General features: G+C 42.6%; 2 protein-coding genes across 4 annotated transcripts; one reads left to right on the top strand and one right to left on the bottom strand.

Moving 5' to 3' along the window:
* Positions 1 to 722: 722 nt before the first annotated feature.
* On the top strand, positions 723 to 5,286 carry LOC139424713 (BTB/POZ domain-containing protein 3). Of its 3 annotated transcripts, none has more exons than XM_071176797.1 (5): positions 723 to 1,063; positions 2,237 to 2,487; positions 2,655 to 2,745; positions 3,055 to 3,173; positions 3,388 to 5,286. In XM_071176797.1, exons 2-5 carry the CDS (start codon positions 2,339 to 2,341, stop codon positions 4,418 to 4,420), a joined length of 1,392 nt encoding a protein of 463 aa, XP_071032898.1. In that variant the 5' UTR covers positions 723 to 1,063; positions 2,237 to 2,338; the 3' UTR covers positions 4,421 to 5,286. The 3 variants fall into 3 exon arrangements, with proteins under 3 accessions (XP_071032898.1, XP_071032901.1, XP_071032899.1); XM_071176800.1 differs by lacking the exon at positions 723 to 1,063 and adding an exon at positions 1,830 to 1,918; XM_071176798.1 differs by lacking the exon at positions 723 to 1,063 and having other exon boundaries at positions 2,146 to 2,487.
* LOC139424712 (ESF1 homolog) lies at positions 5,287 to 15,148 on the bottom strand. The gene is made up of 14 exons (XM_071176796.1): positions 15,061 to 15,148; positions 13,004 to 13,434; positions 11,208 to 11,545; positions 10,973 to 11,086; positions 10,749 to 10,858; positions 10,493 to 10,645; positions 8,248 to 8,362; positions 7,645 to 7,816; positions 7,233 to 7,403; positions 6,991 to 7,118; positions 6,822 to 6,912; positions 6,612 to 6,697; positions 6,307 to 6,459; positions 5,287 to 6,025 (listed from the first exon to the last, which is right to left on the bottom strand). Exons 2-14 carry the CDS (start codon positions 13,407 to 13,409, stop codon positions 5,705 to 5,707), a joined length of 2,358 nt encoding a protein of 785 aa, XP_071032897.1. The 5' UTR covers positions 13,410 to 13,434; positions 15,061 to 15,148; the 3' UTR covers positions 5,287 to 5,704.
* Between the last annotated feature and the right edge of the window lie 67 nt (positions 15,149 to 15,215).

Below are 15,215 nucleotides of genomic sequence, written 5' to 3'. Positions count from 1 at the left end.
GCCAGAGTGAATTTTCAAACGCAAGATAAATGCTAATTGTATAACTGTCATTCAAGTTTTTGCTAGCTAACCAAATTACACCTGCATCTCTAGCTGTGAATAGCCACCGGAAAACGATATGAGGGGGAAAAAGTCAGTCACTCACCCACTCCTCCAATGGCATGACATCCTCCTAGCAGCTAGCTATCTAGATAATCCTGCCTATTAGTCACGTTATGACTGACTTGTGATCATTGCCCTTGCTAGTTTGATTGATGGGGTATTGACATTCCCAACCTTGGTTACATTCGTCCGTTTTTGTCCAGAATATTGAGTCATTGAAACTGAAACAGTGCTTCCCGAATGGATGCAGCAAACCATGTACCAGGCCAGCAATATTTTTTGGACAACCAAGAAATGTATTGGCTTAGTGTATGTTATAGGTTCTATTTAACTAAATTTTTAACCTCTTATAAAGTTGATTTTGTAGCATAAACTGGGAATTTTATATTTTTGACTGATATTATGATTGTCTGTTTCATATCCGCAAAGTAGTTAAAACGCTGTAAATACCACTTTAAACTTTAGGTCACCGGTTACAATGTATTTTTGCAATGGGATGTAATAGATGTTAATATAAAAACATTTTTAAACCACATCAATGTGATTTGATGGGCCTGTCATGGCCTGGTTTCTCTGTGGGTGGGCCTCTCCACCCAGGCCCATCCATGTCTCCGCCCCTGATGACAATTGCGCATCACAAATAGACTACTAACCAACATTTCGGACTAAACTTTTGCAATACCTGGTTTGCATAGCCATTGTTGCCTTAGTTAGCATTTACTGGTAGATAACATGAACTGAAACGTCTTTCTTACCCTACCGATGTTAAAACCAGTCGAGAGCTGCACACTTGCTGCCTGCGGATTGATTATATTCCGCTGAACTAGACTATGGGAATATATTTCACGCGCTTTGCGATTGTGTAGGCTACTTTGTGCATGATTTCACAATTGTACTACGTAAATGGTAAATCGTATACCTCCACCACGCTACTTTGATACGCATCAGTAGGGATTAAGAAGTGAGTATAAGCAATGACCACTGAAAAAAATGTGGGTGTAAGGCTTCAGGGCTCCCGAGTGGCGCATCGGTCTAAGGCACTGCACTGTTTCGATTCCAGGCTATATCACAACCGGCCGTGATTGGGCGGCGCACAATATAGCCCAGCGTCGTCCGTTTTAGGGTTTGGCCGGGGTAGGCCGTTATTGTAAATAAGAATTTGTTCTTAACTGACCTGCCTCGTTAAATAACAAATATATACCTGCGTATACCCTCCAATAGATTGGTGCGCTGGTATTACGGTTGCTGTCCTTTCAGAATCTCGAACCTGTCACACACTGAAGGCCTATAGGTTCGCCACTGCGCAAGCATGTCTAATATATTTAAAGACTTTTAAAATGTTCATGTTTCAAGAAAGGAGTATGTATATTGGGCCTGGCGAAATTATGAGGCCTCACTGTCCGAGACTAAATGTATCCGACACGGAGCCAGTCAATATGTGGTCTCAAGACGACAACACTGGGCAGAGGCAGTAGAAACACTCGCATACAGTGTCACATTTATTTTTGAAATAACTTCAATACCTACACAAATATATTTCATTGACAATCAGCTTGAATATTGTTCTTTATCAATATCACAAAAATTAACAATAGTTTTTAAAGGATTCATGTTCAGCATTCTACAAAGAAAACAACAGGAGTACAGCCCTCCTTCGCCCGTAGTGTGGTGGTATAAACTTGTATGACACCTAAACAGTAGTGCCTGGCATATGTGTATTGTGTACACTCGAGTTGTGTGTAGCAAGCTAGCTAGCTACTTGGATGTGGAAACGTTTCATACAATCGTCGGGCGCCCACGTTACGATTGGTGAAAGGTACTAGACGTCAAATGCGACGGTTAAGAGGATAGCTAGCTACCTTTCCCGGTTTTGCCAAATTCAACAGCCACTTCCTGTATCACATCTGGCGGGTTTTGACCGCAGTCCAGCAGTTAGCTAGCGTTAGCAAACTAGCTACAAGTAGCTATCTAGCTAATACGTCTACAATTAAGCGAGGATTTAAACAACTTTAATTCTAGAATATAGCTAGATGTTTTGTCGTGTGTATTTTTTGCATGTATTGTAAGACTACCTTGCGTACTATTTAACGTTAGAACGTTGTTGCAGTGGCTAGCTTTTTTTTGTCCTTTCCAGTGTCGGCCACGATCGTCACAAAGGCAGTTTTAAAAGATTGCCCCAACAATCGCAGCCTCATCCTGCCATGAGATCGCCCTAACAATAAATAGTGGGGTGAAGATGGCTGCAGAGCTCTTTTCCACCAAGAAGCTGGGCCCGGCAACCTCAACCAACACAGTTGTGCAGCAATACCAGCAGCAGAACCGGAATAACAACAACACCATTCACAGCTGCAACTGGCAAGGGCTCTATCCTACCATCCGAGAGAGGTAGGTGACCCTAGTAAGCAGTAGTTAAACTGGGAATCTAATGCCTTTTGAGGAGAGACGATGTGTACATTTGAATAGATTTAAAATGGCTCATACGTGCAGATACTAAAGTCTGAATGTGATGCCATCGACACTGTTTGCTAATCATATGACTCATGCTTTCACAGGAATTCAGTCATGTTCAACAATGAGTTGATGGCAGATGTTCACTTTGTCGTTGGCCCCCCAGGAGGGACTCAGCAAGTACCTGGGCACAAGGTATTGTCACCTTTAAACCTGTCCAATGTATGTGAGTAATTAACTGAGCAAGACCAGGCACAACATGTACAGACAGATTTATCTGTTGCATCTGCTAAATGACCAAAATGTAAAATAAAATACAATAGGCTGATATTTCTCCACACCCGCCTCTTTATGCTAAATCCTTTTGCAAATCTCTACATTTCTTACATAATTCATGTGTAAATGTATATTCTCTCCACCTTCTGTCCCTTATCCGTCCTCCCACTATAACTTGCTCCTATTCTTTTTATCATGTGACTCCCTATCTTCCATGTTGTCCCTCAGTATGTGCTGGCTGTGGGGAGTTCTGTGTTCCACGCCATGTTTTACGGTGAACTGGCAGAGGACAAGGAAGAGATCCGTATCCCTGATGTGGAGCCTCCCTCGTTCCTAGCCATGCTGAAGTAAGTGGACGGCGCCTCCTGACGTCTCATTAGATGCAGTCCGAGTGTTCATTGTACATTTCAGAATGACGTATTCAGGTTAGCATGTCTTCCTTTGACTAGTCAGCAGACAATACAAGGGCATGTGAAATTATAAAGTTAGCCTTCCCATAAATGAGAAGTTGAAGTGAACTTGTCGAGCCCTCATCTGACTCTCCCCACTCTGTTCTGGCAGGTACATCTACTGCGACGAGATTGACCTGTGTGCCGACACGGTCCTGGCTACGCTCTACGCCGCCAAGAAGTACATTGTGCCCCACCTGGCTCGGGCCTGCGTCAACTTCCTGGAGACGAGCCTGAGTGCCAAGAACGCTTGTGTGCTGCTATCCCAGAGCTGCCTGTTTGAGGAGCCTGACCTAATGCAGCGCTGCTGGGAGGTGATCGACGCCCAAGCCGAGCTGGCGCTGCGCTCCGAGGGCTTCACAGACATCGACTCGGTGACCCTGGAGAGTATCTTGCGCCGCGAGACGCTCAACGCCAAGGAGATGGTGGTGTTCGAGGCGGCATTGAGCTGGGCCGAAGCCGAATGCCAGCGCCAGGACCTGACGCCCACCATTGAGAACAAACGGCTGGCGCTGGGCAAGGCCATCTACCTGATCCGCATCCCCACCATGACGTTGGATGACTTCGCCAACGGTGCGGCACAGTCGGGTGTACTGACTCTCAACGAGACCAATGACATCTTCCTGTGGTACACGGCCGCCAAGAAGCCTGAGCTGCTGTTCGCCAGCAAGCCGCGCAAGGGCCTGGCGCCACAGCGTTGCCACCGCTTCCAGTCGTGCGCCTACCGGAGCAACCAGTGGCGCTACCGGGGCCGTTGCGACAGCATCCAGTTCGCCGTGGACAAGCGAGTGTTCATCGCCGGCTTCGGCCTGTACGGCTCCAGCTGTGGCTCAGCAGAGTACAGCGCCAAGATTGAACTCAAAAGGCAGGGCGTGCCGCTGGGCCAGAGCCTCATCAAGTACTTTTCAGACGGCTCCAGCAGCACATTCCCAGTGTGGTTTGAATACCCTGTGCAGATCGAGCCCGACACATTCTACACGGCCAGCGTAGTGCTGGACGGCAACGAGCTCAGCTACTTTGGCCAGGAGGGCATGACTGAGGTGCAGTGTGGCAAGGTCACTTTCCAGTTCCAGTGCTCTTCAGACAGCACCAACGGGACAGGTGTGCAGGGGGGGCAAATCCCTGAGCTCATCTTTTACGCTTGAGGTGTCGAACGTGAAGGAAACGTAACACTACTTCTTTACGGTCACAGTAAATGCACCCCTCCGGATGTTCAGAAAGCATCATCTCTTAACTATGGCTTTAAAAGTGTACCTGGTTTGGAAAAAAACAAACATCCAATTTAGTTCAATATTCAATTGCCTTATGAGTATGCCGGACCTAGTGTAGGACTGGGTTGAAGTGACCAAAAATGTTCTTATTTTAAATTAAGGATAGGCATTTGTTCACATTTAACTGTTTACTCATTTGTTTTACTGTTCTCATTTAACAAGATTATTAGTATGTTGTAGGTAGCTTTTTTTGTTGTTTTTACTTCAAACATTCATATAATTTTAAGGAAAACACCAACTTCAATATAGGATATTTCAACCTGTGCAAAAATCGACGTTGATGTAGAGGATACTTAGGGTATAATCAAATATTTTTGTACTTTGTAACTTGATAAATAGTTTAAACATTTTTGATGGTGCAATTTCTAAGATTTTGTATGGTTAATATTGTTACCTCCAAGTTTCCCCTTGGGTTTTCTGTGAGATTAATAAACTGAGAATAGACATCAAACGGAAATGTAAACCTGTGCTGAGGTTTAAAATACTTGATGTATGTTGCTGTCTCAGTGTCGGCCCTTGTGTGTATATAGCTAACTTTTGTTTGCACTACTATTGTTCCTCTTTTCAAAATGGGACTGCCTTTTTGTATCTTGCTTCCTTGTATACACTTTATTTTTGACCTTGTTTTCTCTGAAAATCAGTATAAAGTGTCGCCGTGCTGTGAGTTTGACAGTGTCAATGGACCTATGAATGTGTACTGTTGTTGAATATCAAAAATAAAATGAACCAGTTCTGTAAAATTGTGTGAAGTGTCTTTTAATATATAAGTATTTTTAAGGGCTCAGACTGGGGCTATAGAGCAGGTTTGTATAATTTAGCGCAAGAGTAAAAAATACTATTCAGAGATCCATGAAACCACCATTTACTGTTGGCAGTCCCCCAGAACATGTTTTATACAAGTGTCTCAATGTTAATTAGCATATTACACATTCAAACTATCTTCAACTTCGTGTTCCTGATTAGGCCTCTTGTAGAGTGATAGTTCAAAATAAAAGTGGGCAAGGCTTGTCTCAGGCCTCTCTCACACACACACACACACACATACACACACACACACACACACACCAACAGTCGCTTCAACACAAAGAGATAGCGTAAGGCTGCAGTCTATAGCTTTTCACCCAGAAACGTAGTCCCCAATAGTCCAGTTAGAAATGCCTACATTGTCTTCTGTTTCTTTCGTGCTTGAAACTGCTCTGTTTTGTTCTTAATAGACTTGATAAGCATGGACAGTCCGGGGTCCATTTTCTTGGTGGCTTCAGCCACCGCCTGGCCACTGGCAATTGGTTCCTGTGTGGGCGGGGCCTGTGAGCTCCTGAGTGCCTTGTCCTGGTCGTGCTGGCGCTCCTCCCTGAGGCGCTGCTTCTCGACCTGGATGCTCTGGGTGGCCTTGGTCTTCTTGTAGCCCGGGTCGGACGGGTCTAAGTTGTAGAGGTGGGAGGTAAACATGGCCTGGAAACGAGGGTCCTTCACGTCCACCTGTCAGTCAGAGAGAAGGGATTGGGGGGGGTTGAGATTTCATTGAAGTCTACAAAAAAGCCTTGACCGTAAAACCAATTGTGCCACAGAAAAATGGTACGCAAAGTTGTATGTGTACCAATTCCACCTTATTCAACCTAAATCCCATATCAATATCAATGTGTAATCATGAAGCTTCTGATTTGAGACTTTTACGAAATCATTCATTGATGTCAATGGGAAACAAGTCAAAATACAAGCTATTTCTTTGCCATGAAAAGAAACCAAAAGGTTGCTCCGACCTGGAAGTCGTCCTCCTCCAGACTCGTGTTGTCCTTCTTCAGAAGCTTCTTCCTCTTCTTTTTGCTCAGGTTCTGCTCCTCTACGATCTTGTCGTAGTTGAAGTGTTTGTGCTTGTCGTCGTCCTCGTCGTCCATGAGCAGGGCCATCTCAGCCTGTGGGTTCATTTTGATTAGCTTACTCACAAACCGTGTCTAGACATCTTCTCACAAAATGTAATGTGCAGAGTTCTGAATACCAGTAACAGTATTAAGTCCATTGCATTAGTGTAAAAGAATCCTTTCAATAACACGTCATTGACACCTACCTTTTGTTTCTCCAACTCCTCCTTCTCTTCAGGTGTCCTCTCCTCCACCTTTTTGTTTTTCTTGCTCTTTGCTTTCTTTTTCAGATCTGGGAGATTAGGAAAAAAACAAGTCATGGTCAAATCATGCATAAAAGCATATTGTGATACATTTTACCGGTGCACTTGAGTAAATGTGGCAACTGATTGAGTATGATTCATGACACAACTCACCTGTAGAACCAAGCTCTTCAGCAAAGAAGGGGTCATCAAAGTCAACGTCTGGAGGAAGCGCATCGTCACTGAGGTCCGAATCATCTGATTCCTGAAGGAAAGAAAAGTCTGTCACTCTCCAGTACAGTGTGTGTGAGACATTTAACAATCTTTAATCTAGTGATCTCACCTGCTTTCCTTTGGTCATCTTCTGCTTTTTCTTGTCCTTTTTCTTCTCAATGAACTCTTCCCAGGGTGTCAGCTTGTCCTTCCCTTCTAGCTTCTTCTTCACCAACTGTTCAGTTGTCTCCTTCAGTCCTGAGGTGAGGAAAATGGTGGCATTATGAGGCTGCACTGCCATAATGGAAAGTTGCACCACTGACAATGAAAAAGTCGATCTGACACAGGGAAAAATATATATTTTGGCCCTACCTGGCACCCATGTGATCTCCATCTCCATGCCCTTGTCCTCCTCCTTCTTCTTGTCTTTCTCCTGGATGCTCTTCAGCATCTCTCTGTATTTCTCTATCTGCTTGCCGCTGCTCTGCTTCCCTTTCCTGGCCTCCTTCTCCACCTCCTTGCTGGCCTCTTCTGGCTGTTTAACTAGGTGACCAAAGGGAAGATAAAAGTCAATGCAACAAACATATAAAATATACATAAAAACAAGTTAAATAACATCTCTCCTTTAAATTACAGTAATAGTGATTTTCCTCAGGGGCAATAATCTACCAGCACAAAGAAAAATAACCTTTAAGTGAGGTTTTGTTCTTCAGGTATACAGTTAGAAGGGTATTCTATAAAAGCAATTCAAAATCACTTCAATCACTTCACTTTTTCTTCTTACCCTCTGGAAGCTCCTCTTCCTTCTCCATCTCCACTCCATCCTCATCATCATCGTCGTCGCTAGAGGAGGCCAGGTAGGCGTTAAAATCCATCTGCAGCAGCTCGTCCTTGTTGAACTTCCTGTTCATGGCAGTGACACGCTCGTGGTCCGTCTCGTCCCAGGTCAACTCCACCTGGGGTGGAAAACACACAATAACTCAGAATGTAAACATCCTGAAATAACTATAGAGTCCTTTCTCAAGTAAAGAAGCTGATAGGACTTGGGGGAAATGTACGAGATCCCAAAATTCTGCACAAAAAAAATTATCTACTAATTTCAATCTGAACAATTCATACTTATTTATTCCGAACAAAAATATAAAACGCAACATCTAAAGTGTTGGTCCCATGTTTCATGAGCTGAAAAAAAAATCCCAGAATGTTCCATATGCACAAAAAGCTTATTTCACTAACATTTTTGGCAAAAATGTGTTTACATACTTGTTAGTGAGCATTTCTACTTTGCCAAGATAATCCATCCACCTGACACGTGGTAAGCCTGGGACCGACCATGGAGGAATTAATGCTGTGACCATAAGAGTTTATAAGACGAAGTGTGCCTAACCTTTGACGTGGCTGCTGCTGTGGAGGTGAAGAGCTTGGGGGTGTAGGCAGACAGGTCCACGTCTGTGGCCAAGTCCTTTGGCTCCTCGTCAAACGTCACATCATCAGGGATAAACCTGTTCCCACGGAAGGGAGGAGGGACCACCACAACAGTTAGCATGGGAGTATAGCATCATCCTAATGTTTAGAATGAACCAGCAGCACAGATAATGGTATCATGCTAAGTAGTTAGCATGTACAATACCTTGATGTACAATTATATACTGGCAATATATTAAGCAAGGATGAGATTCATCACTATGTATTAGAGGTCGACCGATTAATCGGAATGGCCGATTAATTAGGGCCGATTTCAAGTTTTCATAACAATCGGAAATCGGTATTTTTGGACACCAATTTGGCCGAACATTTTTTTTTACACCTTTATTTAATATATATTTAACTAGGCAACTCAGTTAAGAACACATTCTTATTTTCAACGATGGCCTAGGAACGAATGGTGGGTTAACTGCCTCGTTCAGGGGCAGAACGACGGATTTTTACCTTGTCAGCTCAGGGGATTCAATATTGCAACCTTACAGTTAACTAGTCCAACGCTCTAACCACCTGATTACATTGCACTCCACGAGGAGCCTGCCTGTTACGCGAATGCAGTAAGCCAAGGTAAGTTGCTAGCTAGCATTAAACTTCTTATAAAAAAAAAAATCAATCATAATCACTAGATAACTACACATGGTTGATGATATTACTAGCTTATCTAGTGTCCTGCGTTGCATATAATCGATGCGGATCGTTGCTGCAATGTGTACCTAACCATAAACATCAATGCCTTTCTTAAAATCAATACAAGGAAGTATATATTTTTAAACCTGCATATTTAGCTAAAATAAATCCAGGTTAGCAGGCAATATTAACCAGGTGAAATTGTGTCACTTCTCTTGCGTTCATTGCACGAAGAGTCAGTGTATATGCAACAGTTTGGGCCGCCTAATTTGCCAGAAATGTACGTACTTATGACATAACATTGAAGGTTGTGCAATGTAACAGGAATATTTAGACTTATGGATGGATGCCAGCCGTTAGATAAAATACAGAACGGTTCCGTATTTCACTGAAATAATAAACGTCTTGTTTTCGAGATGATAGTTTCCGGATTCGACCATATTAAATGACCTAAGGCTCGTATTTCTGTGTGTTATTATGTTATAACTAAGTCTATGATTTGATAGAGCAGTCTGACTGAGCGGTGGTAGGCAGCAGCAGGCTCGTAAGCATTCATTCAAACAGCACTTTCGTGTATTTTGCCAGCAGCTCTTCGCTGTGCTTCAAGCATTGCGCTGTTTATGACTTCAAGCCTATCAACTCCCGAGATTAGGCTGGTGTAACCGATGTGAAATGGATAGCTAGTTAGCGGGGTGCGCGCTAATAGCGTTTCAAAGGTCACTCGCTCAGAGACTTGGAGTAGTTGTTCCCCTTGCTCTGCATGGGTAATGCTGCTTCGAGGGTGGCTGTTGTCGATGTGTTCCTGGTTCGAGCCCAGGTAGGAGCGAGGAGAAGGACGGAAGCTATACTGTTACACTGGCAATACTAAAGTGCCTATAAGAACATCCAATAGTCAAAGGTTAATGAAATACAAATGGTATAGAGAGAAATAGTCCTATAATTCCTATAATAACTACAACCTAAAACTTCTTACCTGGGAATATTGAAGACTCATGTTAAAAGGAACCACCAGCTTTCATATGTTCTCATGTTCTGAGCAAGGAACTTAAACTTCAGCTTTCTTACATAGCACATATTGCACTTTTACTTTCTTCTCCAACACTTTGTTTTTGCATTATTTAAACCAAATTGAACATGTTTCATTATTTATTTGAGGCTAAATTGATTTTAATTGATGTATTATATTAAGTTAAAATAAGTGTTCATTCAGTATTGTTATAATTGTCATTATTACAAATAAATAAAAAATATAAAAAAATTGTCAGATTAATCGGTATCGGCTTTTTTTGGTCATCCAATAATCGGTATTGAAAAATCATAATCGGTCGACCTCAACTATGTATGCTATTATTTTATTCTATGTATTGATAAGTTGTTGTGTTCATCCACCTCTCTTTTGAGGACATCTCCATTACCATGCTTTACGTTATCAAGTTATACAGTACATTCTATTACACTTTCATTGAACACATTTTCCTCCAGTGTACACTTCAGTATAAACGAGTGTCTGTCTATTTCCTCACCGGAGGTCCAGGATAGAGCAGCTGCTCTCGTACTCAAAGCCGTCACACTCCTGGTAGATTTTAGCGGCTGTGTCGAGCGATTCGCACTCCACCACCGCATAGTAGTACTTTAGCCGCTTGAACTGGTAGTCCCGCATCTTCTCTCTGTAAATCCTTCAATACACACACAAACACACACACACCAATTATCTGGTTCATTTTTGGTTGAACAATACAGGGAGGATAGGGAAGTGTTAATGGCGTAGCTAGATCATACTTCTCCTCCTCTGTGTCTTTGTCCGGATCCTCCGGCAGGGCCATCAGCTCCAGGGGACCCTGGGTCTGTTCCTGCTGAACCCGTTCCTTCCCAAACTCTGAGGGGTAGATCTAAACAAACACACAGTGTTAAACATACACAACATTTGTGACTTGGTCTGGGGAAGCAGTGTCACATCCATCATAATTGAGTGACAGCCAGCAGACAAATTAATGGAGCCTTACCTTCACAGAGAGCACAACCCCTCCTTTAGGCTTGAAGGAGTTAAACAGAGCCAGCAGGTCCTTGGCTTTCATCCGGTCCCAATCCATGTTACACACGGCAAGCCTTTGGGTTACCTGTTGTAGAAAAAAAAACGACAACATTGTAACATGCAATTTCTTATGCCATTTTAGATGATGAAATGAAATGAGTAGAAGAAGTCCCTCTGGACAATTGAGACACAGCCTTAGAACTCACCTCCTCGCTCCGCGGCGCATCCTTGCACAGCTCGCCCCAGTCGTGCTGGATCTCCTCCTCCTCGCATTTCAAGATGGCCTCCACGTCATCATCGTCGTCCTCGTCTGAGCTGGTCTCCACATTGCCTTTCCCCCTGGCCAGATCTGGCCCGCTGCCGTCACTGTCCTCGTCTAACTCTGAACCGGACTCGTCCTCGGAGCCGCTCTCCATGTCACTCTCCACATCTGCTTCATCTTCGTCATCATCTTCGTCATCCTCACTGCCGTCTGAGATGCTGGCCGCCTGGTCCACATCGTCCCCCTCAATGTGAGGCACCTTGTCATCTTCCTCTTCGTCATCTGTAAAAACAGCATGTATTGATGGCAGCAACAAACTTCAAAACAATGCATAGATTGTATGAGCATATACTGTATATAAAAATAAGGTGTTTCTGTTTTGTTTTTTATACATTCGCAACAATTTCTGAAAACCTGTTTTCACTTTGTCATTATGGGGAATTTTATGTAGATTGATGAGGATTTTTTATTTAATCCATTTTAAGAATAAGGCTGTAACGTAACAAAATGTGGAAAAAGGGAAGGGGTGTGAATACTTTCCGAATTAACTGTATAAAGTCTCCACTTGGCTGCAGCAGCAGCAGCTTTGCTAGGACTGAGCAAGCAGGTCAAAGGAAAAACCATCATCATCATCCTCTCTAGAGCTATATCTTAATGCAGGTCTTCAATCCAACTCATCGCCCAATGTTAATAAATGTTTTTGTACTGACTACGCACACTCACAGGACTATACATACTCACACTCCAACACACATACCTTATTTGCTCACACAAACATAACACGCACACACCTTCATACTGACTCACATACAATCATCATATTCGCTGCTTCTGCTACTCTGTTATTCATATATCCTAATGCCTAGTCCCCTTATATCTATACATAGACCCTTTTCTAGTACATGACGCATTGATGTCACGGACAGGTGCGCGCGGCAGCCATCGCCATCTGCTCCCACTCAACATAGCTTAGATTTACGTATTCTTAACTAAATAACTTTTTGGGGTTCTCATACTCTTACAATGATGTTTTGATTATTGCATGAACATTCACTAAGATTATATTTGGTTGTGTTCTTTGGAAAATAACAATTTGGGATGCAGCAGTTGTTTGCTAGAATGCTAAGGCTCATTGATATAGGCTGTAGCAACAGCTAGCCAAAGAGCCATTTTACTAGTTGAAGTCTTTTTTTAAAGTATAATGCAGTTGATTTGCGATGATGACACAAACATTATATTAAGAGGGACGTTCATACAAGCCTTAAAATCCAATTACAATCCAAAAGTAGTGTGAAATGCACTCATAAGCAACATGTAAATAGAGTTTTTTTTGCTGGTGTTCAATAAGAGCTCCCCCTTGTTCTGCCACCAACTTGCACGCATCGTCCTCCTGCGGCAATGTTTGTAAACACAGAAAGGGATCTATATTTACCCCTGGACATTGTAAATATGGTATTGGCACTTACCCTGTATATGTATATATATATATATATTACTTTCTTGTACTCTTCTTCTTATTTCTTGTGTGCTTTTGTTCTACTTTACTTTATAGTGCAACTGATATTGATTACTGCATTGTTGGGAAAGAGCTTTCAAGAAAGGCATTTCACTGTACATGTGCACGTGACAATAAAACTTGAAACATTTGTTTTTAACGCATTTGCTTTAGCAGGGGCCCTAAGGTGTAATTGATGTTATGGGTCATAAGGTCAGACAATAAGGTCCCCTCTTCTACTTTACCCTCCTCACACAGTCTGACTCCTCTGATAGGCTGGTCTCCTTTAGGTCCACTCTTAATGGACTGTGAAGGCTTTTTGGGCTCATCCACTACCTTATCCTCTCTCTCCCCAGTGTCCAACTTTGCTTGTGTCTTCTTTTTCTTCTCTTTATCCTTTCCATCCTCCTTTTCCTCCTCAGAGTCAGAGAGATTGTAGAAACGTTTCAGGTCCTCGGAGGAGGTGTGGTTGACGGGTCGGCCGCGTTTGTCGACCGTGTACTTGAGCTTGAAGCGATCGTCGTGGAACATGGACTGGAAGCGCTTGTCAATCTTGATTTTGTGCTCTTTCTCTGGCATTTCCCAGAAGCGTGGGTCCTTTTTCACTTTTTGGAAGCGGTCATCGGCGCTTTGGCCCTTTTTGGAATCCATGATGACTAAGTCGTCGGAGGAGTATCTGTAAAGAGGACAGACAGTTTGTCAATGGAAGTTATTAGATAACATGGAAGGTAATGTTGCACAAGATTAGAGATTAAGAAAAAAAACATGAGTTATTATCCTTTCTACATACACACTACTCTCTTACTTACTAATACTATCATACTTGTCGTAACAACCAAGAACAGCCTACCTCACATGTAAGCTTATTAGAGCAATTCTTGTGCTCAGTACTCAATTCTGATTATGCAGATCTGTTGATGTCCAAACTGAACTGAATAGAAGTATTCAATATTGCAGATCAGATGCTAGTAATGCAGTCTACCGCTATTTACTTTTGAAGCGCATAAATGTTAAATCTCTAGCGAGCTACTCTAACTACAGTAAGAGGTGGTAGATTTGCTCCAGTCTATTGATATCCACCAAAAAAAATATGAAAGTAACTAGCTAGGGACAATTCCATGGTAACAGAATTATGCAGTCTCCCATTTTTCACTTTAAAGTGTATGCTAAACAAAAAAACATTGATTTCAAAGCATAAACTATGCACAATGACTACTTTGAACAATTTACACAATAAAAAAATAAAAACATTTACTGAAAACATTTTGCAGATGCAAAGTTTGGTAACAGAATTGCATTAATGTCAAAATGACCTTTTGGCCACTAGAGGCCTCTATCATTCTTTATGTGCACTACAGGGACTGTAGTGACGCAACCTGCACTGAGATGCAGTGCCTTTAATTTAATTAATTCTATGTAATTTATAATGACATAGGGCAAAGAAAACCACATTTTGAATTGCCTCGTTTTTCTCTACATTGTACAGCAGCAAGTGAACGCCCTACATTATAGCATCTGTGACAGGGCCATTGTAACATGTCTTATTTAACTAAGCTAGTCAGTTAAGGACAAATTTTTATTTACAATGACGGCCTACCTGGGAACAGTGGGTTAACTGCCTTGTTCAGGAGCATGAAAGATTTTTACCTTGTCAGCTCAGGGATTTGATCCAGCAACCTTTCCAGTTACTGGCCCAATGCGCTAACCACTAGGCTACCTGCCACCCCATGAGGTCATCTCAACTTTAAAAAGGTCAAATTTCTTCTCCACGATTGGCTGAGTCCTTCTGATGACGCAGTTGAACATGCCTCCAACCGGATCATCAGGAGGGATCAGCCAATGAAGTTGGAAGTCCCACCCAGTTGACTACATTAAAATGGTGGAAGCCCTCAACGGTGCTTCCCATGCTAAAAATGACCTTTTGGCCACTAGAGGCCTCTATCATTCTTTATGTGCACTACAGGGACTGTAGTGACGCAACCTGCACAGAGATGCAGTGCCTTAGACCGCTGCGCCACTCGGGACATAAGCTAATTCCTACTCTCTATTAGTCGTAGTAGGTACACTGCACCACAGTGCAATATTGCCCTGGGCGCATACTATTCTAACAAGTGAGTGTTTTTTTGCATGGGTTAGTAAGCAAGCTAACACGTTAGATACATGAGTCAGACATGTAAACAACACTTGAGGAGGGCCATTCCAAGAGCTGCAGTTAGCATAAAGTACACAATTCAAAGCGTAAACAAATAAATATTTGGCAGAGATAAAGCGTGCAAAAATATTTTGGTGAATAGAGCCTTACCAAAACAACTTTTCCGATTAAATTGTACCGCTATCCACGTGTTCTCCCAACATGCACCACTTTCGTGACCTTTTTCTTGTCCCACCCCTTTTTGCATACGGCAAGCCAGGCAGTACCAAACCACAGTTCAGTCCATATTCAATACGTAAGGCAAG

This window comes from Oncorhynchus clarkii, chromosome 13 (genome assembly GCF_045791955.1).
Source record: "Oncorhynchus clarkii lewisi isolate Uvic-CL-2024 chromosome 13, UVic_Ocla_1.0, whole genome shotgun sequence".
In the NCBI taxonomy this organism is placed as follows: domain Eukaryota; kingdom Metazoa; phylum Chordata; class Actinopteri; order Salmoniformes; family Salmonidae; genus Oncorhynchus; species Oncorhynchus clarkii.
This window is presented reverse-complemented; position numbering and strand designations above follow the sequence as displayed.

Bases quoted from the DNA above. Each gene is read 5' to 3' on its own strand.
- LOC139424713 (XM_071176797.1), top strand. From the start codon at position 2,339: ATGGCTGCAGAGCTCTTTTCCACCAAGAAGCTGGGCCCGGCAACCTCA. The intron at 2,488-2,654 runs GTAGGTGACCCT...ATGCTTTCACAG, and splicing joins TATCCTACCATCCGAGAGAG to GAATTCAGTCATGTTCAACA. The intron at 3,174-3,387 runs GTAAGTGGACGG...CTGTTCTGGCAG, and splicing joins TCGTTCCTAGCCATGCTGAA to GTACATCTACTGCGACGAGA.
- LOC139424712 (XM_071176796.1), bottom strand. From the start codon at position 13,409: ATGGATTCCAAAAAGGGCCAAAGCGCCGATGACCGCTTCCAAAAAGTG. The intron at 7,817-8,247 runs GTTAGGCACACT...TTTCCACCCCAG, and splicing joins CAGCAGCAGCCACGTCAAAG to GTGGAGTTGACCTGGGACGA. The intron at 6,460-6,611 runs GTAGGTGTCAAT...ATGAACCCACAG, and splicing joins AGGAGTTGGAGAAACAAAAG to GCTGAGATGGCCCTGCTCAT.